At 48.1% G+C, this 25,229-nt stretch overlaps 1 protein-coding gene across 9 annotated transcripts in view; it reads left to right on the plus strand.

Annotated features, from left to right (window-relative positions):
* DGCR8 (DGCR8 microprocessor complex subunit) overlaps positions 1-24,429 on the plus strand; it is a 54,004-nt gene extending 29,575 nt beyond the window's left edge. For 4 of the 9 annotated variants that reach the window (XM_058281867.2, XM_058281866.1, XM_058281868.1 and 1 more), the window contains 9 exons: positions 4,619-4,816; positions 5,052-5,153; positions 6,004-6,102; positions 7,913-7,995; positions 18,209-18,309; positions 18,674-18,780; positions 19,819-19,946; positions 21,273-21,386; positions 22,532-24,429. In XM_058281867.2, coding sequence (XP_058137850.1) covers positions 4,619-4,816; positions 5,052-5,153; positions 6,004-6,102; positions 7,913-7,995; positions 18,209-18,309; positions 18,674-18,780; positions 19,819-19,946; positions 21,273-21,386; positions 22,532-22,615 — 1,016 coding nt within the window. In that variant the 3' untranslated portion in view covers positions 22,616-24,429. Of the gene's footprint in view, positions 1-4,618; positions 4,817-5,051; positions 5,154-6,003; positions 6,103-7,912; positions 7,996-13,570; positions 13,609-18,208; positions 18,310-18,673; positions 18,781-19,818; positions 19,947-21,272; positions 21,387-22,531 lie in introns of all 9 variants that reach the window. The other 5 variants (XM_058281869.2, XM_058281870.2, XM_058281864.2 and 2 more) reach the window with 2 other exon arrangements.
* Positions 24,430-25,229: the final 800 nt, after the last annotated feature.

The following is a 25,229-nucleotide window of genomic DNA, read 5'->3' on the forward strand; positions in this document are numbered from 1 at the left end:
TTTTTTTGTGGGGGGTGGCTCTCCTTGAGGGGCGCATTCTTTGCTCGTGGGGCTCCCCTATGCAGGGGACACCCCTGCGTGGCAGGGCACTCCTTGCGCACATCAGCACTGCACGTGGGCCAGCTGCACATGGGTGAGGAGGCCCTGGGATTGAACCTTGAACCACATAGGTGGACACTCTATCAGTTGAGCCAGTCAGATTCCCTCGCCTCTGTGGTTTCTGATGAGAAATCCACACTTCCTCTTATTGAGGATCCCCAGTATATAAAAAACTACTTTTCTTTTGCTGTTTGCAGAATTCTCTCTTTATCTTTGGTATATGACTTTCTGATTAGCTGTGTCTTGCAGTAGGTTATTATGGTTTATCCTCTTTGGTATATGTTGTACTTCTTATGCAGGTATACTTAAGTCTTTCCTAAGAGTTGGGAAATTTTTGGCCATTATTCCCTCAGATATTCCTTCTACCCCCTTTCCCATCTCTTCTCCTTCTGGCTCCCATAATGAATATATTCCCCTCAGTTGTCTGCTCTCTCTGTCTATTTGCTGTGTTCTTCTGTGACCACTTCTATCCTTACCAGTGGCACTGGGAATCTGTGTTTGTTTTTGTTGCATCATCTTGTTGTATCAGCTATCCGTGTATGCCACGCCATTCTTGGGCAGGCTGTACTTTCTTTCACTCTGGGTGGCTCTCCTTATGGGGAGCACTCCTTGTGCGTGGGGCCCTATGCAGGGGATGCCCCTGTGTGGCAGGGCAGTCCTTGTGCGCATCAGCACTGCTCATGGGCCAGCTTCACGTGGGTCAAGGAGGCGGGGGGTTGAAACCTGGACCTCCCATGTGGTAGGCAGACGCCCTATCCATTGGGCCAAATCCGCTTCCCTCCCGTTCTTTCCTCTATCTGCTTTTACAACTGTGTGATTCTGATTGTCCTATCTTCTGGTTCACTGATCTTTTGCCTGTTCATGCCTGCTGTTGTATGCCTCCGGTGTATTTTTAATCTCCATTATTGGGTTTTCATCCCTATAAGTTCTGTGCCTTTTTAAAGTTTCTGATTCTTTTTTGTTGTTGTTGTTCACACAGGTATTCTTAATATCCTTCCCACATCTAGTTTATTTCTATCCATATTTTCCTGGTAGTGCCTTGCATTGATTTAGATTTGTTTGAACGTCTTTGATTAGTTGTTGCAATGTCTGTGTTTCCTCTGGAGTTTTAATTTGTTCCCTTGAATGAGCCATATCTTCCTGTTTCTTTGTCTTGTCATATTTTGTTGATGACTGGGCATTTGATTATTTCAATGTGCTAACTCTGAAGGTCTGTTTCTCCTTCTTGCCTAGGGTTTTATTGTAGATTGGCTGTGTGTTCAGGCTCTTCTTCAATGCTTAGTCCAGCTTATACTGAACCTTTAAAACCACCTGTGTTGAACAGTTCAGGTTTTCTCACTTCTTTCTGCACCTGTCTTGTGTTCTGGGCGTGTGCTGTAACTTTTTTTTTAGGAGGTACCAGAGATCGAACCCAGGACCTCGTACATGGGAAGCAGGAACTCACCCACTTGAGCTACATCTGCTGTTCCTCCTATAATTTTTAAGATGAACCTAATATGTGCCACCCCCCCCCCCAAGGAAAGGATTTCCTGTTCTCTCTTCCTCCGCTGGAAGGCCTAGGCTGTTCTCTCTGTTTTTATGCAGATTTCCCTTCCCAACAGCCACGATTTGATCATTGGTCTCCTTGGCTAGGGAACTGCTTTTTCACTACAGTTTTCTGTTTACTGTGCCTTAACAGTGGTTCTGTTTTTTCCCTTTTTCCTTTGCAACTATTCTGCCACTGATAACTTCTCCATTAGGGTATTCCAGTGAGTGAGGTGTTTAATCAGTACCTGCTTATTTTGTTTAAGTGCATCAGCAATTAGGGACCGGATTGGGAGTGTGTACATCTGGGGCACTGCTGCTGTTAAACTGAAGCTGCCCAGGACCGAGCATGGCAGGGGATGGGGGAGTCTGGTCTGACAGGTCCAAGTCACACATCTCCTCTTTTTTTTTCCCTTTCTTTCTTTGATTGAGCATTTATGGAGTCCTTCTTCAGTCTCTGTCATCCACCAGAGTTCCAAGTGAGTGGGATTTGCCCTTTTGTTACTTGTCTCTGAGGAGAAACATAATGAGGCCGTCTTAATGCTGCTGTCTTGATGACACACTGCCATTACTTCCCTAATCACCTTAATCAAGCTTTCCTTTAGTTGTTTGGGAATGTTTTCCATGGCTACTTTGAAGTCTTTTCCCATTAAACCCCACATCTGGTTGCTTTCACAGGCAGCTTGTGTGCCTGCTGTTTTTCCTGGGGTATGGGTTGTTCTTCCTTATTTCTCAGAACGTGTCATTACTTGTTGATGGAAACTGAACATTCGATAACATTGTAGCAGCTCTGGGTACTGGTGTCCCCTCTGGGGTTTGTTATTGTTATTTGCTTGTTTCTTTGTTTAGTGCTTGGCTGGATTGTTCTAGTGAAGTCTATCCCTTCCCCTCTTGGTATTAAACCTCTAATGTCACTCACTCCTCAGAGGGGAGCAGTTTTGGAGGTGACCAAAGTCACTCTGGGATGATACTGTTTACAACAGTGTCCTGGGCATTAATTGCTCTACAAACAAACCCCATCAAATTGTCTTCCTTTGAAGGAAGTTTTTCAGGTCCATGCGTGATGATTGTTCTGATCCCAGGGGGCTCCTCCCAGCTGTCTTATCCCCCCATCTTACTGCTGCCGACCAGTCTTGGAGGCTGTGTCTTCATTAGCTCTGTCAATCTCCTCCCAGCTGCCTTTTACCACAAGCCCACAGTTCTTGAGTGTGCCCTGAGGTTTAGATTTCTCCACATTCTGTTGTTAAGTCCATCCCTTTTATAGGAGTTTACGAGCTGTTTACCACTTGCTTTTCTTTATAGGTAAAATCTCAGGGGCCAGGGCTCTGGAGTTGGAAGTGGGGCAATGGCTTGCTTCTCTCTGAGGGTCACCCCTGCTCTTGGAGCTGAGCCCTCCGTGGGGGACAGAGGTGGGGACAGCCACCTGAAGTCTTACTTGCCTCTTCTGACATGGAACCACTGCCTCACAAGCCGGGGCAAGGACGATCAGGGTCCCAGTATTCTCAGGGCACCACGCCTGAGTCTGAGTGGAGCTGGGTAGAAGGGAGCTGCCCTCCTCCCACTTCTGGACAGCACTCACCTGGGACTTAGCCTCAGCAACAGACAGTTGGGGGCAGGTTGGGAAATGCCGATGTCCTGCTCCTCCCAGGAAGAAAGCCCCTAGCTGGGAGCTGGGGTACAGGAAGCTTGTGCTCTTGGCTGCAGCAGTGTGAAGTAGAGTCTCTGCCTTGCCAAGCTAGGAGCATGTAAGGAGAGAGCTGTCCTGGTTCAGATACCATAGAATCTCGCTTTTCTTACCCAATCTTCATAGATGTTCTTGAAGAAAATCTTCATTTGCTGTTTGCCCTTAGTCCCAATTCCAGAGGCTTCATTTATTGTTGTTGTTGTGTTGTTTTTGTGTTTTTTAATTTTATTTTTTTTACAATTTCCCAGTTTCCCTGAGGGTCCTGTCAGCATTGTTCCTCACACAGTCCTGGTGGAAGTTAATTTCTGGTTTATTTTGATAGACTGTCTTTAATGTACATGTAACCCTGAATGTGTTTCCTGTATTTTTAAATGCATCTGCTTTCCAACTCACCCCTTTCCAGGAGGTGGCCACTGGTGCATGTTTTATGTGCCTCTTTTCAGACCTGCTGTGCCTTTGCATACATTACATGCACAGAAATAGGTAGTTTTTTATAATTCAAAAGTGGGCACAAGTGTCTTGTTTTGTAGTTTTTTTGTTTGTTGTTTTACTAAGGACTTCTGTTGTACACAGAACCCCTTTTGAGACTTAGGTTTGTGGGGTGTGGGGGGCAGGCTACAAATGCAAGGCAAATGTAAACCTAGAGGATGGCAGATGGTGGTAGAGTGAGAAGGGGGCATAAAAAGCAGGAAAGCAGATGCAACACTAAAAAACAGGAAGACCCCAGGTTACCTCTTGGAGCAGAGGGGTACAGCAGGGCCTAAGCCAGGGGTTTCCTGGGAAGAGGAAGGACAAGTGCAAAGGCCCTGAAGCAGGTGTATTTGTTGGGTGCTGAGGCAGCCAGGTGGCAGCCAGGTGGAGGGGAGCAAGCAAAGAGATCAGAGAAGCTCCCACCAGCAGACTGTGCAACTCATCCTGGGCTGACCATGTGTGCCTGCCAACAGCAGCCAAGTGCTTGTTTTGATACAGGGAGAGAGGCCCTGAAGAGTACCTGTTTTTTTTGTATATGTGTGTTTTTTTGATGTTTAGCTTCCTTTCCTTTTTTTACTTTTGTATTCATGTCCTTCCCCCAAAATCAACTATAAGGACATTCCAGGAACATTCCAGCCTGTTAAGGGATATTCCAGATTAATTTGAGCTAGTCAAATGAAGGGAACTGACTCTTTCCTTTCTGTGGGTGAGGGAACACAGGGACCCCCCCGCAGGCAGACCTTCCTAATGAGCAGCTGCACAGTCCCAATCATTGGGCAGAGAGAACATAATGCTTACGTAGGACATTAGTAATATGGCTCTCTGGTAAATCTTTGACAGATCTTGAGGAATTCCGGAACTACCTGGAGAAGCGTTTTGACTTTGAGCAAGTCACTGTGAAGAAATTCCGGACTTGGGCCGAGCGGCGGCAGTTTAACCGGGAAATGAAGCGGAAACAGGCCGAGTCCGAGAGGCCCATCCTACCGGCCAATCAGAAGCTCATTACTTTGTCTGTGCAAGATGCTCCCACAAAGAAAGGTTGGGTGTGGCTTGTGTGCTCACGTTAGCAAGCTGGTTTTGCTACCCTTGGGAATTTGATGCATCTCAAGTGTGTTTTTGTGAGTGGGTTACACTCCAGTGCAAAGCTGGTTTGTCCCGCATTTGCAGTGGTAGATCCCTGAAAGTGACCCAGTGGGGTGTGCAATACCAGGTTCCCTGTGCTAGCCGCAGTGGCTCCTCATGCTATTGCTGAGATACCCCCTTCTTGTTGCAGAGTTTGTCATTAACCCTAATGGGAAGTCTGAGGTTTGCATCCTACACGAGTACATGCAGCGTGTCCTAAAGGTCCGCCCTGTCTACAACTTCTTTGAATGTGGTGAGTTTGCCTTTCCTCCACTTGAGTCACAGAGAAGTGTACGTGTTGTCATGGCCAGGGCTAGGAAAGCAGGTGCTGACCATGAGCCTGCTCTCATGGCCTAGAAGTGAGAGGGGAAGGCAGAAAGGAGCGTGTTGCAGAATGCTGGCATAGTCTCATGGAAATGTGCCCTGTTTGAGGGTGAGTGACTACTTTCCCCTTGTCTTTGCCCGTGGCACAAATGCGCGTACACACATCCCACCCATTCCCTGTCCCCACCCCATCTGCATGCTGGCTCCTGACCTCTCATGGCACAGCTGGTCTTGGTCTGAGGAAGGCCTCCCTGCTGTGCTTTGGGTTCTTTGCCTGGTCTCCTCGGTACCCCCAGATGGAGGAAGGGCCCTTAAGCCCGCTCTCCCTGTCTGTTCTGTGTATCTGTGGGAATCTGCATTGCACCATTGCACAAACTGAAACTTAAGGGGGTTGTTTATTGTTTTTGTTGTTTCTTTGGCTTACTACATCTCCGGCATCCCCACGTGGACAGTCCTGTGCTAATCCTGTCTGTCCTTTAAAGACGTTTTCCCTGGCACTGGTGGCCCTGCCTCTGGCCTCCTGCTTCCCTTCCAGCTTGCAGTTCCATCACTATTTCCTGTGATCCTCCTAGCCATGCCTTCTGCTTGCTGACTTTCCCATGACCTGTCTCAGGCCCTGGTAAAGCCCAGGTCTCGGAGCATTTTCAGTGCAGACTCACTCTGGGTGCCACATGGTCTGCTGTCATGAGCAGATTGTGTCTGAGTGTGTGTGGGCGCGTATGTGCATGCTTTTCATGTCTAGGGAAGTGTGTTTTAAAACAAGTCATTTTAATTTTAAGAGAACCCCAGTGAGCCTTTTGGTGCCTCGGTGACCATTGATGGTGTGACTTACGGATCTGGAACTGCAAGCAGCAAAAAACTTGCAAAGAATAAAGCTGGTAATGTCACTGCTTGGGTGTCCTAGAGGTGCACATACTGCAGGGTGGCTATCTCACCTCCCCTGGTCAGGGAGGGACTGAGCAGGGGAAGGAGGGAGGAGTCCTGGGTGGAGTCAATCCCTTCTATTTATATAATCACTTGTTGTTTTCACAATTACCTGCTCATTGAAATAAAAGTAAAATATGAGAATTAGAAGTTGAAGCCCCCCTTCTCCACTCAGTGACAGTGGGGCCAGTATTCCCCACCCTTGTCCTGGGGTGGGGGACTGTGTTTAGAGCTGGTAGAGCCATGCTGGGCACACATTCTAGAGCAGGTTTGTTTTTAAACCCGACAGAACCTGGGCATGCTGGAGAGATGAGAGTAGGTGAATTGTCCTGCTGCTAGCCTTCTCCCTGAATGGCTCATACGACTCTGGGGATTGTTTCCTGAGTCCTTCACCTCCAGATTTGTGAACACCAGGCATTGGGTGTAACCTCTTGTACCCCTGTAAAGCTTGGTTTTTGGGTAAAACCCATTGCTCTTTTCGACTGTGTGCTTTCCGTGCCCTTTCTAGCCCAGACTAGTAGTTGGCATTCTCTTCAAACATCATTTTTGCCCCAGCATCAGGGCTATTGGGACCTTTCTGAGGTGTGGATCAGCAGGCCCTTGCACTGCAGGAATTCCCGAATTTTCCATCGTCGCAGTGCTGCCTTCAGAGCAGCTCAGCGGCTTTACAAGGCATAAAGCGTGTCATTTGTCTCACAGTCTCACAAGGATGTGGCTCAGTGAGGCTATTTTTTGCTCTCGGGCTCAGTGGTCCTCTGTGTGGATCTCCTTTGCTGTGTAAAACGAGGACAGTTGGAAGCCTTCCACAGCGTTTTTACTGTCTGTCCTTCCTTCTGTGAGACTGGGCTGGGCTCACTGCAGCCTGTCCCCTGGTCATCAGGAAGGCAAGGGAAGCCTGCATTCATCTCAGATTCTGCCTCAGCTCAGCAAACTGGGGGTGACCCTGATTATAAGCTGATAACCTCTCTAATGGGCTTGGTATGGGGGTGCAAGTGACCTGGGAGCATCAACAGTACTGCTGTGCCTCTCCAAAGGGTCACCTGCTCTCTTCCCCACACGCTAGAATCCATTCCCAAACCCAGATCTCTGCCCCCAGCCCAGACTAGCTGCTCTGTACCCATCTTTGTTGGGACATCTGACTAGCGCTGAAAACTCTACACAGTCACACTGAGCCCTCAGTCAACTGACTGTTATAGTTACCCTGTCCCCTCACTTAGTACCCCACTCCCCCTTTGACAGGTGGCAGTCCTCGTCACATGGGCGCCTGAGCTGGTCCTATGCTCTCTGTGGCAGTGCTCCTTCCAGAGTTTCCATCAGTTCTAGTTGCTTCTACCTGCCCTCTCCCCTGTCCTTTCACCCATGGCAGCCTACCCTCAGCCCTACTTGTTCCCAGACCTGCTGAGCCATTTTCCAAGACACCACCAAAATGATTCCTCTGAAATACAGATCTCATCTCCCTCGCTTGCTACCAGTGATTTGGGGTAAAAACACACATTGCTTGGTGTGGCTCAAGAAGCCACCTGTAACCTGCCTTTTGTCCTGTTTTCTCCTTACCTCAAGCTGTGCTTTTCCTTCCATCCTCTCCTGTCCTTTCCTCTAAAGTGCCGCTGCTCCACCAGGCCCTTGCTGTGAGCCATGGGGATTCTATGCACACGCCACCTCCTGACCACTCCTGTGCGGTAGCCAGCACACAGCTCACTTTGGAGGCAACACATCTGCCTTTCCTTCCAGCCCCTCACCCTTACACGATTTTTCTTTTCAAAGCCCGAGCCACATTGGAAATCCTCATCCCTGACTTTGTCAAACAGACCTCTGAGGAGAAGCCCAAAGACAGTGAAGAACTCGAGGTGAGTGTCATGGCCCTGCCTTGCTCCAGGCTGCAGCTCCACTGCACCCCATTCTGTTAGCTCACACTGCTGCCAGGCACAGGCAGTATCATGTCTTCCATGGCCTGGATACAAGGATTTAATCATACAAGCATCCAGGCTATTTGACTTCATGTTTTCATGTTTCATGCTTGTCTTTGTGCAAGCAGGGGGAAAAAAATGTCATTTTTGGAGTTATTTCCCTTGTGTGTTTTTCAATGGGTGGTAAGAAGTTGTTTGTGTACTAGATATGTATCTAGAAACCAATCAAGTCCAAGATCTGTGGCAGGAATGAACCTTTGAGGTAGAGTCTAGGAAATTTAAAATGTTCTTTACATTAAGAACTATTCAGATAATGTAATTTAAAATACATAAATAAATATGATTCTGTGCTTATTTGTTGCAAGGGCTTCTCCTTTTCTAAAGGATATATACTTTTCTACAACAGCTTTATTGAGATAATTTACATACCATAAAATTCACCCTTTTAAACTGTACAATTCTGTGGATTTTTGTGTATTCACAGTTGTACAGCCATCATAACTGTCTAATTTTAGAATCTTTTCTTTACCCCCAAAAGAAACTCCATACCCATTAGCAGTCATTCCCCATATTTTCCATCCCCAGAAACCCATCCCCTGACAACTGCTGATCTACTTTTTCTATGGATTTGCCTATTTTGGGCATTTCATATAAGTGTAATCATATAGTACGTGGCCTTTTGTTCCTAGCTTCCTTCACTAAGCATGCTGTTTTTTTTTTCAGGTCGTGGAAGTTCTCTTTTATTCTTGGTTTGCTCAGATTTTTTATCAGGAATTGGTGTGAAGGATTTTTGTATCTTTATAAGAGCTAACGGTCTGTAATTTTGTTTTCTTTGTGATGTCAGCATTAGTATCAGCATAATACTGCTTTCATAGAATGAGTTGGAAAGTGTTCCTTCCTGTTCTATTATTTGGAAAAGTTTATAAGGATTGGGATTAATTTTTTAAACATTTGGTAGAATTTACCAGTAAAGTCATCCAGGCTTGGGATTTTCTTTGTTTGAAGTTAGTTAATTACTAATTCATTGTCATTGGAGGCAGGTCCAAACCCTGGACCTCCAGCCTCCTGAGCAGTATCTGTGTTGGTTGCCTTCTGGAGAATGCTCATGCTCAGAGAGCCATGTTTTATCATTTTTCAAACCATGCATTTATGTAAGTACAGTGGATGCAAATTTTTAGAAAGGACAGAAATTTTTTTTTGTAATTACTAATTAAATCTTTTTACTTGTTACAGGTTTATTCATATTTTTCTTTTTCTTTTTGGGTCAACTTAGATAGTTTGTGAATAATGCCACTGTGAGCATTGGTGTGTACTGTTGTTCTTAATTCTTCATGTGTATTCAGGTTACTATCTAGTTGTAGGCAGAAGGACTTTTTATTTCAGCCTGAGGGACTGGACTCCCATTCTTGTATTTCTTGTAGGGTAAGTCTCTGAGGTTTTGTTTTCCTAGAAATATATTGATTTCTTCTTCATTTTTGAAAGTATAGTTTTGTTGAATATAGAATTCTTGATTGGTGGCCATTTTCTTGATGGTGGGCGGATGTCTTCCCTTTGCTTTTTGATCTCTGGTAAGTTTCTTTTATTTTTATTATTTTTATTTTTTATTTTTTAAAGATTTATTTATTTATTTCTCTCCCCTTCTTCCCCCCGCCCCAGTTGTCTGTTTTCTGTGTCTATTTGTTGCGTGTTCTTTTTCCTCTTCTGTTGTTGTCAGCGGCGTGGGAATCTGTGTTTCTTTTTGATGCGTCTTCTTGCTGCATCATCTCTCTGTGTGTACAGCGCCATTCTTGGGCAGGCTGAACTCTCTTTCACACTGGGCGGCTCTCCTTACGGGGCGCATTCCTTGCACATGGGGGTCCCCTGCGTGGGGACACCCCTGCATGGCACGGCACTCATTGCTCGCATCAGCACTGTGCATAGGCCGGCTCTACACAGGTCAGGAAGGCCCAGGGTTTGAACCGCGGACCTCCCATGTGGTAGACAGATGCCCTAACCACTGGGCCAAGTCTGCTTCACTCTGGTAAGTTTCTGATGAGTGATGAATCACTTCTCCTTTGCTGTTTTCAAGATTCTGTTGGTCTTTGGCCTTCAACACATGTACCTAGGTGTGGATTTCTTTGAGTTTATGCTATGGAATTTGTGTAGATTAATGAATAGATTGTTTTTCATTGAATTTGAGTTTTCAGTCATTATTTCTAAAAATATTCTTCTTGCATTTTTATCTCTCTCTTCTCTTTTTAGGACTCCTGTTACACAAAAGTTGGTACATTTAATATTGTCTCACGGGTCTCTGAGCCTCCGTTATTTTTTCTTTATTCTTTTTCTCTGTTGTTCAGACTGGATATTCTCAGTTGACCTCTCTTCAAGTTTCTGATTCTTCTGCCTGCTTGAACCTGCTATTCAATCTCTTTAGTGAGTTTTTTATTTTGATTATTGTACTTTTCAATTCTAGAATTTCTGTTTGGTTCTTTTATTTATTTATGTATTTTTTAAATTTTATTTATTTCTCTCCCCGCCCCCCACCCCGGTTGTCTCTTCTCTGTGTCTGTTTGCTGCGTCGTCTTCTTTGTCCTCTTCTGTTGTTGTCAGCGGCACAGGAATCTGTTTCTTATTGTTGAGTCATCTCGTGTGTCTGCTCTCATGTGTGCGGCACCATTCTTGGACAGGCTGCATTTTCTTTCATGTTGGGTGGCTCTCCTTACGGGGCACACTCCTTGCACGTGGGGCTCCCCTGCGCGGGGACACGCTGCGTGGCACGGCACTCCTTGCGTGCATCAGCGCCGTGCATGGGCCAGCTCCACACGGGTCAAGGAGGCCCGGGGTTTGAACCACGGACCTCCCATGTGGTAGACGGACACCCTAACCACTGGGCCAAGTCTGCTTCCCTCTGTTTGGTTCTTAATCATCCTTTCTTTTTGATGTTCTTTGTCTTTTTGGTGAGACAGTGCCTCATACATTCCTTTAATTCTTTAGACATGGTTTCTTTTACTTCTTTGACCATACTATAGTTGACTTAAAATCTTTTTCTACTATGTCCAACTTCAAGGACAAATTCTATTGATTACTTTTTCCTCTGTATGTGGTGGGGTTATACCTTCCTGTTTCTTTGTATGTCTTGTAATTTTTGGTTGAGTATTGGACATTTTAAATAATATAATGTGGCAACTCTAGAAATCAGAATTCCTCTCGAGTGCTTCTTGTTTTTGCTCTTTGTTGTTGCTGTTCTTTGTCTAGAGACTACTCTGCTTCATAGGCTTCACTTCTCACTTGTATGAAGCCTCCAAGTCAAGCAGAGGCAAGCTATTGGGACCTTCTTTGGTCTCTTCTGTATATCCACAGTCCTGGTATGTGCCTGGCTTTCCAGATCCCCAAGTATATGCCAGAGCTTTTCAAAGCCTCCTGTGGATATCTTACTCCAGCTTTTCCAATTTAAGTTTTTTGACCAGCCTTTTGTTTGCTCAATTGGTTATCACAGCTCCAGCCACTGCAGTGTAAAACAGTTGCAGCCAATTATTTTTGACAAATGCCCTATGGATAGGACTGTTTATACTGAACAGCTCTGAGTCATGTCAGTTAAAGGCAAGTCCTGCAAATGGGGCTTTCCCAGGGAGCGGGCAGTCAGGCCAAATAGTGACAGTTCATTGGGGATGGGCCTTTTTCAGGGAGCTACAAACCCACTCTGCCTTCTTCAGTGGCTGCTAGGCTGCTAGTTTTTACAACTAATGTAGTTTTGAGGCTGCTGATTTCCAAGTCTACAGCAGAACTGGGGAGAGGGGAATGGAACTAGCTAGGCCAAGTTAAAATGCCACAAAGCTCATTATTCTTACTGAGATTCAGCTGTTTTTCTTGACTTACTACTCCTTAGATTGTTGAAAGCCTTTAATTTCCAAAGTTCTGGAAAATATTAATGTTAACTTTTTTTTTTTTTTTTTTTTTTTTTGCCTATATTGTTGTATTTATGGAGAAACAGATTTTTGCAGTTCCCTGTTTTGCCATTCTAAGAGTGCTTTGGGATGCATTAAAAAATATCCTGATCTTTATGGACTGGTATTGCCCATAAAACACGGTTAAACTTAAGTTTGTGGCAGTGTTAAGTTTCTTAATGTAACTTAGAAACTTAAGTTTCTAAATGTTTTCTTTGCTTTATGTAACATAGCTGGTGTGGCAGGCCACAGACAGATCACAGACTCCACCTGGAACAGCACAGTTTTAAGGGACTAGCTCCTCCACAAAAAATCACATTTTCAACATTTTATTTCTGAGCCATCCACACCATGGGGAGCTAGCTCTCCAGGAAGATTCCAAGGCACTCTGGAGAAACAAGAAACAATTGCCTAGACCCCACTCCACCTGCAAAGGTTCTTAAAATGGGTTGTTGCACTGAGTAGGTTTTTCCACTATCCTTGAAATGTGGCCTTGCCTGTCCTTTGATATGGGGTGGCTGGAATAGAAATAGGGGGTTGTGGGTTCTGGTGGTGGAGAGATGGCCTGTGTACAGGCTGGCGGAGGACCTCATGACTCAGTCAGGCTTTCCGGGGGGTGGGACTTGGCTGTGGCACAGCAGTGAGGGCTGAGCAGGCTCTGCCTTGGCCCCTAGAGGAGGCTGATCTGTCGCGCTTCCTGTAGCCACGTCTAGCTCGCCTGTGGATTTTATTGTGGTAAAGTTGGCAGGAGTTCAAACAAATTAAAGATTTGTTTGAGACATTTTGATGAAGCAACTGAAATTTCCCTAGTAGGTAGAACCAGGATTGGCAACCCCTGGCTTCAAGGTAACATCCCAGACCATCTTCCTTTAGCCTGTGGGTTCGGAGACACCAGCATCATGCTCACTTGGTCGTTGAGTGAATAAACAGTCCATTCCATTACTTAACCGCCTGGAAGCTTCTTTGCTTGCTTTTGATTTAATTTCTATTTGTAAGTGTCAGGTGTCGTCACGGGTCCGTGAATCGTGAGGAACAGAACTGGCACCAGTCCTTTTCACAAAACTTGGTCTGCCTTCTTCTTGGTATTTCGTTGCTTTCTAGGCAGCTGGGGGTTGGTTAGTATACTAATAGTCTAGAATGTAGGTGTTTTTTAATTGTTTTTTTTCCCTCATTTGTAAATTTACATAGTTAAATTCACTCTCTTTGGTGTACATTTTTGAGTTTGGACTAATACCTAGAATCATGTAACCATCACCAAAGTGAAGACCAAGAACACTTCTGTGATACTCTCCCCCCACAATTCTCTCGTTGTGCCCAGTTAGAGGTAGCCAAAACTCTTCCCACCTGTAAGCCCTAGAATGCACTGAATTATCCCTATGCTTGTACCATTTTCATATTTGTCAAATCCCAGAGTAGCTAGCTTTTTGAGTCTGGTTTCTTCAATGTAGGTGATCCGTATTCTACCATATGGTTGTACCAAATTTTGTTTCTTCATTTTTGCCCAAGCGACATTTCCAGTTTTAGGTGATTTCCCAGTAAGGCTGCTATAAGGCTGTGTTATTTTTGTTAACACAGGTATTCATTACTCCTAGGTAACTAAATACATAGGATGGGATTGCAGGGTCATATGGTAAGTAGAGGTTTAACTTGAACTACCTTTGCATGTTTATCAAAAATCAGATAACTCTAAAGAATTGAAAGCAGGGACTCAGTATCTGCACACCTATCTTCACAATGGCCAAAGATTGGAAACAGTGCAAATGCCCATCAGCAAACATGAGAAGATAAACAGATAGTCCTTGTATACACACACAATAGAATAACATACTCAGCCAGAAAAAGGAATGAAACCCCGCTGTGTGAAACAGGCCAGACACCAGAGGACAAATATTGGATGATTTCCAGTTAGGTGAAATATCTAGGAAAACCAAAGTCATAGAAACAGGAAATAGAGTACAGATAGGTTCCCACGGGGCTGATAAAGGGTATATTGATTTTGTTTGGGTAATGAAAGGTTTTGGATATAGATGGTGGTGATGGTTATACAGCATTGCAAATGGAATCAATGCCACTGAACTATACGCTTAAAAATAGTTAAAATGGCAAATTTTATGTTAGATATATTTTATCACAATTTTAAAATATCAGGTGGCCCCATCTGTATGTGTTCTTTCTTGACTCTCCATTTTGTTCCATTCATCTTTTTTTTTAATTATTTTTATTTTTATTAGAGAAGTTGTAAACCTAGAGAACAATCATGCAAATGTGCAGAATTCCCATACAACACCCCTCCAACAACACATTATATTGTTGTAGAACATTTGTTACAGGTGATAAGATAACATCACCAGACTATTACCACTAATTATGGTCTATAGTGTACATTTGGTATGTTTTTTTCCATACGCCCCTATTATTAACATAGTACTTCTTTTGACATTGATGGAAGAATATTACAGTGTTCCATGGATCTTTGTGTCTTCCCTCACCAATACCATGCATTTTATAGCAGGTCTTGAAATTGGATAGCATGAGTCCTCCAACTTTGTTCTTTTCCAGAAAAAAATTTTGGCTATTTTGACTCTGTCCCTTGTTCATATAGATTTTAGAATCAGTTTGTCAACATCTACAAAAAAATTCTACTGGGAGTTTAATTGGAATTGTATTGAATTCAGTAGATCAGTTTGGGGAGAAGAGACATCTTAACCACATCAGGTCTTTTTGGATCCACAAACACCACACACCTCTCTGTTTACTTAGGTCTTCTTTGTTGTGTTTCATTAGTGTTTCACACATAGATCCTGCACTTACTTGACTAGATTTATACTTAAGCATTTCACGCTTTTTGGTGCTACTGTGAATAGTACTTTATTTTAGTTTCACCTCTGCTTGTTCATTGCTAGCGTATAACTTCACGGTTTTTTTGTTGTTGTCCATTGACTGTTTCAGTTTCACGGGTTATTGAAACAAATCCTGTGCAATGGATTGCGTTCAACAGTGGGAATTTATTAGCTTACAGTTTTGAGGCTAAAAGAAAGTCCAAATCAAGGCATCATCAAGGCAATGTTTTCTCCCTACCAAAGACTGGCATTCGGGGGCCGGCTGCCAGCAGTCCTTGGCTCCGTTTGTCACATAGCAAGACGCATGGTGGGGTCTGCTGGTCACTCCCTTTTTTTCCAGGTTCTGTTGCTATAGCTTCTTGCTTCTATGGCTTTCTCTCCCACTGACTGAACTTCATTCTTTTAGGAAGGACTCTAGTAATAGGATTAAGATCCATCCTGACTTGAGTTCTCAGGGCCACATCTTGAGTGTTCTCCTCTTTAAAAGGTCTGTCTTGCAATGGGTTCACACCCACAGGAATGGATTACATTTACAAACATGATTTTCCAGGTTACATACAGCTTCAAACCATCACATTGACCTTGTTTGCTTTCACTTTGCTAAACTCATTTCTTATTAGTTTCCAGTAGCTTTTCTGTAGATTCCTTTGGATTTTCTACATGTAGAGTCATATCATATGCAATCAAAGATGGTTTTACTTCTGCCTTTCCAATTTGGATGCTTTTTATTTCTTTTCCTTGCCCAGTTGCCCCAGCTAGACCTCCTAGTACCATGTCGAATGGAATAATGAGATTGGGCATCTTCGTCTTCCTCCTGATCTTCAGGGAAAAGCATTTCACCACTGAGTGTGATATTAGCTCTGGGTGTTCTGTAGATGTCTTTATTAGGTTGAGGAAGTTCCCTTTATTCCTTGTTTGTTGAAAATTTTTATCAGGAATGGACGTTGAATTTTGTTAAGTGCTTCTTCTGTATCTATTGATAGGATCATGCATTTTTTTTTCTTTAATTTGTTAATAGAGTGAATGACATTGATACATATAAATTTAATGCATTCCTGGAATAAGCCCTTTTTGGGCATAATTTATAGTCCTTTTATGTATTAATGGTTTCAATTTGCTAAGGGTATTGCCTCCATGTTCATGACAGATATTACTCTGTAGCTTTCTTGTCTTGTAATGTCTTTGTCTGATGTTAACATCAGGGTAAAATGAATTGGGAAGTATATCTTTCTCTTGAGTTATCTGCATTTATAGAGTTGGTATTATTTCTTTAAGTGGTTGATATAATACACCAGTGATGTCTTTTGAGCCTGGAGTTTTCTTTCTGGGAAAGTTTTTAATAGCAAATTTGATTTCTTAAGTAGATAAAGGTCTCTATAAAATACACAGTACTGAGGTATTTTGTGTCTTTCAAAGGATTGGCCCATCTTCTCTGACTTGTTGGGTTTGTGGAGGCTGGGTTGTAGGCTTTGGGTTTGTGGAGGCTGGGTTTGAGGAAGTTGGGCTGTCTGGTTCCTTTCCTTTCTGCTGGGCACCAGTCACTAAGTTTCCTTCTGTGCCGTTTGCCAGAAATAACAATAACTTGTCTGTAGGTCATTTCTGCCATTCTTGCTCTCAAGAGCTGGGGTCTCCACACTTCCCTGGCAGGTTAGCCATCAGCAACTTGTGTGTGGTCTGCACACGTAATTGTGGCCAGGGAGGCTCTGCTAGCTGCCCCTGAACGTGGGTCTCACAGAGACTGCTCACACATTCTCCTGAGCATGCGCCCTGCAGGCTTGTGCTAGACGGCTGTGGGCTCCACCCTGCCAGGGAGAGCCCTGGAAGCCACTGAGTATGTGGGTCCCCTCCCTCTCCACTCCCACCATCCCCCCCACTCCCACTCATTCCCAGCTGCTAGTTAAGAGACAGGATTTCCACAGAATGACACTGGGTTGGCTGCCTGGCTGGCCTTTGAGGAAGATTTCAGTCATGACATTTTGGTGAGTAACTTTCCCTGGAAACAGTCGCCTGCTAACAACCCACGCAGTGCGGGTGCTTGAGCGTGGTGGTGTTTTACGGGAACTTGTTTGAAGACAAAAACCCAGCTATACTGCACCCGGAGGATTTCCTGCTCACCCAAATCAGCAGCCCTCCTCAAAAAAAGGCATTTTCTCTGACACCCTAGCTGAGGGCTCCTAGGGGACCCCTCCCCCTCCCTCCACCAGCAGCCAGGCTGCCTGAGACATACCCCTCTCCTCCCTGCCCAGAGCAGCAGCCGACAGCGTCCTGTCCTGTGGAACCTCTCTGTGGAGAGGCCTTGGCACACAACCTGCGGCCGCAGAAGTTGAGATGTTCAAATCCTTTGAGTCTAACCTTTCTCACGTGCCTGAGTCACTGCATACCTCTCCAGAACAGGGCTTTTCGGGCAGCGCCGCAAGGGCTGTGGGCCCAGCTGTTTTGTGTCCAGTGTCCGCTCTTAATTGATGTTTGTTAATTCTTGTTAATTCTTCTTAATTCCCAGCTGGGCAAAGTTCACCTTTGCTCCAGGTCTAAAGAGGCACCTTATCTCAGGATGTAGGGCTGGTCTCCTTAGTGGGATGGGGGAGGGGATGCCAAAGACAGTGTGGGGATGTGGTGCAGGGAGGAGCTTCCCTCAGAGTCTCCTCTGGCTGCCCTGCGCTGTTGAGGGCTTCGCTCAGTCGCGTGAGCCAGGCAGTCTCCTTCCATCTCTAGCTTCCTTGATCCTAAGGAACTTCCCTTTTCCCCTTCAACCAGTTACCCTGGTTTCCTCTTAACCCTTTCTAAACTTTGATTTTTTTGGTTAGAGTAAGTGGTTTCTGAGCCAGGATGACTCCATGTGTTTGAAAACCAATGTCTGGCCAGCTTCCTCCTGCTCCTGCTGAGCATCCGTGGGCTGAGCTCCCGTGGGCTGGCCTCTGCTGACGGGGGGCTCAGCCTTCAGAGAAGTGAACTTTTAAAACCCATGTTTTGTATCTGGTTCGCCTTCTCTTTTATTATCACATTTATGACAATCTTAAAAGATTTTTTTCTTAAGATTATTTGTCTTTAGGTTTCTGATGAGTTGTCCCTTGTTGATCAAATTCAGATTCAGAAAGGTATCCCAGGCCAGCTGACTGGTGTGCTCTGTACTGGGTCATGAGCCCGGGCCTCCCGCCACTCAGTGCTCCCCCTGGCTTCACTCCCATCCAGGGGAGCGGGGGGCTGGTATAAGGATAGGCAACTGAACGGTGGTCCTTCAATCCCCATGAGCCTAGGAGAGGCAACAGGGTGCATGCCACACTCAGGGAGAGAACGCAGAGGTGAAACAAACTGCTGGGGTTCAGCATGGCATAAGTGCTGCAGGCCGGATGCTGGGTCTGGGGCTCAGGGGTGCCCGGCTTTGTTTTGCAGTATTTTAACCACATCAGTATCGAGGACTCGCGGGTCTATGAGCTAACCAGCAAGGCCGGGCTGTTGTCTCCCTATCAGATCCTCCACGAGTGCCTTAAAAGGTAAGGGCAGGATGTCTGTTCTTTTATAATTAAGGAAATTGACACTTTTCTCTGGGATTGAGCAACCTCATCTGCTGTTTGTTCTGGCCCAAGATGGGATGCTACATGCTGAAGGCACTGCACATCCCCACGTATACCAAAAGCCCCCAGTGCCTGGCTGGCTAGAGGAGGTGCAGGGCGTGGACCGGGTGCCTCTGGAGAATTCCTTCTTCTTCAGCTGGGGAATAGGGGAGAAGGGGTGGCCTTTTCCTGAGAGACCCACTATAGGACTTTTCCAAAGCCCTCCCTGGAAACAGCCAACTACCCCTTCCTCGGTTTGTGTCACCAGGGGAGTGAACACTTGTTGCTTTGTTTTTCCTTCCAGAAACCATGGAATGGGTGACACATCCATCAAGTTTGAAGTGGTTCCTGGTAAAAACCAGAAGAGCGAATATGTCATGGCATGCGGCAAGCACACAGTGCGAGGGTGGTGTAAGCAGCCCCTCCCCCTCCCTGACCCGGGCGGCTAGGGAAACGACACAAGCTGGGTCTCAGACGGGAGGTAGGGGGGCCTCCTTGCCATCCTCAGCCAGGGGCTTTCCCAGGGGTTCTCTCACCAGCTGCCTCCACTCCCCCCAGCACCTCCACACTTGGTCCTGCCCATAGCCGGCCAGGGTCCTCCTGGCATGCACCCTGTGTTGTCCCTAAGTTGCCAACATGTGTGCTGGCCACCACACAGCTGTGCCCACCAGCATCTCATGCCACATTCAAAAGCCAGGCGCTACTTCTGCTGCCACCATGCTCTCTCTCACAACTGGAGCAGGAGCCCTCCTCCTAAGGAAGCTACCGGAGACCCCCACCAATGGGTGCTGCATATTCCTATGCAGGCCGTTCGCCTACACTTGCACTTGGGCTTCACACATGTGCTTGTCATCTCATTCGGTATTTGAAATAAGCAATTTTTAAAACCTAACGTTACCTTACAAGAAAACGTGGTGTTGTGCACATTAGAAGGCAACACAGAAGTTGGCCCTGGGGAAAACTGCCACGCCATGTGCTCCAGTCCAGGTGCTCCCTACTGACTTCTCCCTGTGGGGGTAGGGCTGGCCATGACTGCCCTTCCAGAGCTGCTCACTGCCCAGACCTGCTCCCTGCCTGCTTCTCTGCCAGAACACATTCAAACACCCCAAAAACACTTACTCTGAGTGGCCTCCTGGGGGCGTCCCTCCCTGTGCCTGTTTCAAGGGAGCCTCAGCACACACGTGTCACATGGCCTCATGTTGCTGGCCTGCGTCTAGATCTGTGGGGTTATCGAAGGACCTTCTCAAGCAACATGACCTTGGCATGGCCCCGGTCTCTTGGAGCCTCTGATTGGCTACTCTGGCAAACAGTGCAGCAGGGGGCAGGGGCAGATCCTGTGGGAACATGGATGCCGGGGGGTAGGGGTGGCAGCAGCACTCGGGTCAAGGCGGTGGCCCTGGCCACACACCGTGGTGATCCCCTCCCTGTACACCTCCTTCCTTTTCCTAGGTAAGAACAAGAGAGTTGGAAAACAGTTGGCCTCCCAGAAAATCCTCCAGCTGCTACACCCGCATGTCAAGAACTGGGGATCTTTGCTGCGAATGTATGGCCGCGAGAGCAGCAAGATGGTCAAACAGGTAACTGGAACCACCCTCAGCCCACCCCCTCCCACCCATGTCTGGCTTCACTCTCCAGAGAGGGGCAGACCTGGGGTGCTCTGCCCTTGGCATCTGCCCTCCGTCCATGGCTCTACCTTGGCTCAGGGCTGCGTCTCACGGGGCTTTTCTTTGGCAGCGGCTGGGGTGAGGGGTGTCTTGTAGCTCAGTAGCCCTCATCTTGTGTATGCGTAAAGTGTGAGCAGATGCAGGGGCCGCGCTCGGGGCAGGGCTGCAGGACCAGGTGCAGGATCTGAGAGAGGCAGCAACTGTCAGAGCCACCGGCACTGGTGTGGATGCTTAAGGACACACTTCAAGGCTTGAGGGTGCATTAGATATAAGGCAGCGTTCCCACTCACCAGCACCATCTTCTCTGATTAAAGATCCTTCCCTGTGAGGGTTAGCTGTTTATTTCTTGCTGTTTTTCCTGAGATCTTGACATTTTAACCAGTACCTTTAGGTTTATGTGCTTTGTGGGTGGAAGGAAATCCCGGGGAGGGGGGTGTTGTTTATGGTAGCCATTCTACCCCTGCTGTTTATAGGAATCATCTAGACGTTGGTTTCCCAGGAGGCACAGGAGTAATTGGTGTGGAGGGGTGGGGGCTGCTGCAAACAGGCGTAGCTGTGGGCCCTTGAGCCACCCTGCGCTCAGGTGATAGGGAGTGCAGCACCACTCTGGGGGTTCCCTGCTGAGACTGCAGCTGTGTGTCCTTTTGCCTTTGCTGTGCATCCTCTTGGGCTATGATGAGAGGAAGAAAAAGCTGCCCTTGGCCCACATGGTCGGGGCCTCCACGCAGGAGGGCTGTGAGCAGTCCCTGCGCAGCCTCAGCCACAGTGAGCTGCATTGGAGGGCAGGGGGCACTCTGGCCTTCGAGCCACAGGGGCACCCTGCAAGGTGGCCTCTAGGAGAGGAGGGGCTGGAGGGCAGCAACCCTGGCCTGTGTGTCTGTCTGCAGTGTGCCACCCCTGCTGCGTGGTAACATTCCCTCCTGAGGGCTCTGGGCACCGTGAGGGCCTTGCTCACCACGGGTTACTTGCAACGTGATCTCTGCTCCTTCCTGGGCGGCAGCCAGGTGCCAGGGAAAGGCACTGAGGAAGAGAGGCGGGTGTGCCAAGAGCATGGCTAGAGTGACACCCAGGGGGCTGTTGGCTCCTGTGCACTTGGCTACTCATTACCCTACCAGGGTGCAGGTCGCCAGGGAGTTGGCTCCCTATGGGCCTCGCCCCCCCAGGTGGCAGTGAGCACGGGCAGCATGGGGATGGGCTGGGTGCCAAGGCCTGCAGGGTCAGGTCACGGTGCCTCCCCAGGAGACCTCAGATAAGAGCGTGATTGAGCTGCAGCAGTATGCCAAGAAGAACAAGCCCAACTTGCACATCCTCAACAAGCTCCAGGAGGAGATGAAGAAGCTGGCTGAGGAGAGGGTGAGCCCAGCGGCTGGCCAGTTCTTGTCTTGCCCACTCTTCCCCTCCCGGCTTCCCTTCTTGCCCCTGGGGGTGGAGGTGGGGGTGGGGGTGGGAGTGGGGGTGGAGGCCCTGTGCAGCTGTGATGGGAAATCAGATCCTAAGAACCCAGCACCGACTCCTCATTGCCCTGAAAGTGCCCTGACCGCCCCAACTCCCACTTCTCCAGGCAGCCCTCACATCTTCCACATGATGTTTGCTTTCCTCGACACCTCAGCATGTGTGACACATGCAAACCCTCTAGGCAGTTCAGCGAGTGGGGACCCCCAGCTGGCAGCCAGAGAAAGGGCACATGCCCTCATACCCAGTCCCAAATTGGCGCTCATCCCCACCCAGCCCCCCTCCCTCCAGGCTCACTCTGCGTAAAGCCCGGCGCCCTCCTGGATCTTACCCTTTCCCTGTGAAGGACAAGCCTAGGTCATGGCCTTCACAGGGTTCATGGAGCCCTAGAACCTGGGTGGGCTCTGGCCAGGTGAAAGCTGCTCAGCCCACCCCAGGCCACCCACCCTCCTCAGCGGCCACACTGGCTAGTGAGTTGAGTTTTCAGTGGACACCCTGCTCCTTAGGTTGGGGCACTGCTTCTGATCCTATTTGGGGGTTATGTGGCCCCTAAGGCCTTAGCAACTCTTGACCTCTAAGTAGACAAGCTCTGCCTTTTTTGAGCAGGCTGACATACAAACCCTCAGGTGTCGGTGTTTTCTTACCTCTGTGGCTGCTCCTTTTTGTAGCCTTGACTTGCCCCTGGTGTGGAGACCAAGTGTGGCGTTCAGAGGACAGCGGGACACACTGATCTCTCCTGGGCAAGGAGCTGCCTGGGCCCCGAGGCTCCAGGTCCACACTGGGGAGAGACCCAACAAGGGCAGGGAAGGCCTGCCTGCTCTTGTCAGGGCAGTGACCTCCCAAGCAGCCGTCTGTGCTTCCTTGTCAGGGAGGCACCAACATGTGGACTTCACAGCGTGTTCCAGGGAGGCGTGTTCCCTGGCCCCCTTTGCCGGTCCCACTCTCTCCCCAGCCTGGCATTTATGCCCCATCCTGAGCCATTTGCCTGAGACTAGCCTGTGTGTCACCCACCTCGCTGGCACCCCTGACCTCAGTTGTTCCCACAGGAGGAGACACGGAAGAAGCCTAAGATGACGATTGTGGCATCTGCCCAGCCTGGTGGCGAGCCCCTGTGCACGGTGGATGTGTGAGAGGCAGACGGGCTGGAGGTGCGGGGGTCAGCACCGCTCCAGGGACCCTTCATCACGCAGCATCCGCCGTGCAGCCTGGGCCTCCCCAAAGCTCCTCCCTCTGTGGGTGGCATGATTGAGGGCCAGGCTCTGGGACACAGGCGGCTCTGGTCACAGGACGCTGTTGAGCAAGCACATCCTTGCCCGCTGCTCCCAGATCTGAACTGATAAGTGTTTAGGAATCCAGTTCAGAGCAAACATATGGGTGAAGCCAATGCATCACAGACGCACACAGCCCCCTGCTTGTACATACATGCCCCAGACTTTGTATGAAGGTTTCGATGCATTTCAGCACATGACATGCACTGATAAGAAATGACCCAGATGATAGATGAATTTACAGCACGACGGTCGAGTCCTGCGGGCTGTAGCTGCCCGGGGCCCCCGCAGGAGCTCCTGTCCCCCTGACCCTGCCTCCTGCTTTCCCCTTTGTCTGCTGTGGCAGTTAGAAAGGATTCTTGCGGACCTTTTTTGATTTAAAATAAACAGATTTTGCATCAGAGCTAATTCTTAGAGACCGCAGGCAAACCAATAAGGTGTGAAGCCCCAACAGAGCCAACCCCTGGCTTCTTAAACTGGTTGTGTTGCAGCGCTGTGACATTTCTCTAAGTCTTAATGCCCTAAATATTTGTCTGAGACACCCAGGCTCCCCCCTGCCCTTGCTGGCCTCTGGCAGTTTTTACTGAAGTTTTTTGCACAGTCTAAATCTGTCTGTCCGCCCACTGATTTTTAAAGCTTTTATGATATTTTAGCCTTTGGAAAAAAACTTTTGCAGTTCAGAAGTAGACGGTAGCTTTGGAATAATGTAGCAGCTATAAACAGAAAGAAGGCATTTTAGTAAGTTGACTTGTTTTGACCAGGACCTCTTGATCTACAAATGGGCTCCCGTCCCAGCCCTGAGGAGCGCAGGTGTGTGGCAGGGCAGACTGCCCGGCTCCCACCACTGACCTCCCTCGGTTTTGAGGGGCAACTGCCCCAGGGAGCCAGGAGACACCGGTGGGGGGTGGTCCTGATGGCCTGCCCTGTGACCAGCTTGCTCCCAACTGTTCACCCGTTTTCATTGTGTGGCCTGTGAACAGGTACAGTGTGGCAGACACATTTCTGCCCTGAGCCCAAGATGTGCAGGGGCTGGCAGTCGGCCACAGGCTCCCTGGCCACAGTGCCTATCGGGCACTGTGCTTGTGGCATGCCTTCACAGACTGTACTGCCCGCCCCAGGGGTGTGCCTGTCTTCCACCGTGCCCCCTGCAGATGTTGATGGTGCTTGTTTTCGGGAAGACAGTGTCTTGACGGTGAGCCACCCACAGCGTGTCCCCTCACTGCCTATGTGATCGAGGTTGGCTTCTGTGTTGGCCTTTTATCAAACAAAGCCCCCAAATCAAGTTGCTGTAATCACATATGTGCTTTTGTCTTGCCTCCTGTCTGCAGCTGTGAATAATCGTTGGGCCGTGATTCTTGCTCTTAAAACAGCCAGATGTATCCTCCTGAACCAAAGTTTTGTGCACGTGTCCGGGAGTGGGGGTGGGGGGCAGCCTCATCCAGCCTGGCTGGCTGTGCTGCTGTGTCCCTGCAGTTCCCTGGTGTCCTGTCTGCTGTGTAGGTGTGAGTTGCACTGACACACACACTACTGCTGTGGCAAGGGGTCCGTGGAGCCTCGTGCCTGTGCCACTGTAGTGCAGCTCCAACCTGTTGTGTACTTCCCAGGGGGGACGTCATGGCCACAGCTGTGAGGATGAGCCTTGATTGTCTTAATTCATAAAGCAGACTTGTCCAAAAGGGACTGGCTGGTGTTTTTCCTCACGCTGTGGGGAGCTGGGGGGCTTGTGGACGGGCAGCCAGCCAGAACCTCTCCCAGCGCCTCCCCTGGAGGTCCTCAGTAATCGGGAAGCAGGTCCCAGTGTGGCTCAGGAACAACCAGGAGCCAGCCACCAACTTGGGCAGCCATTGCTTGGCCATGGAAATCAACACCTTCTGGGTTTTAAACATGAAATTTCAGGCTCTGTAAATGAGAACAAGTTCTCTGCAGTAACTCCTCCAAGCACCTAGTGAGGATGTGGAACAGGTAGCCATGTTGCGCATTGTGGGAGCACAGGCTCAGGCACAGCAGAGGATCCCAGGAGATGACTGCTTTATTGTTTGCATAGCATGAAGAGTCCAAGACACCACCTTGACCAGTCTCTCTGTGGAGGCCAACTGCTCGGGAGCTGCGCATGGCAGCTTCACATGCCCAACACCACTTGCGATCAAGCCCAAGTGGAAAACTTAGCTAAGACTCACACACAGACAAGCAAGAGGGGGAAAGGTGGGGGATGGGCCAGGGCTGGGACATGGCCGCCAAATGTGTCCATGATGTCCCCCAACAGTCTACCTCAGCCTCTTGACTGAACCTTGCCTGCGATCCTTTGTGTCACCTTTCACCACATAAACCCACCTTCCACCTCAGACATGAAAGCAGAGACAGGGCTGGCATCTTGGCCCATAGCTCTCAACAACATGGAGAAAATTGGGGGCACACCAGCAGCTGCAGCACATTAGATGGGTTTGGATGAGCCCTCTGCATCCCATTATTCCAAGCA

Source organism: Dasypus novemcinctus, chromosome 19, assembly GCF_030445035.2.
Source record: "Dasypus novemcinctus isolate mDasNov1 chromosome 19, mDasNov1.1.hap2, whole genome shotgun sequence".
Classification (NCBI taxonomy): domain Eukaryota; kingdom Metazoa; phylum Chordata; class Mammalia; order Cingulata; family Dasypodidae; genus Dasypus; species Dasypus novemcinctus.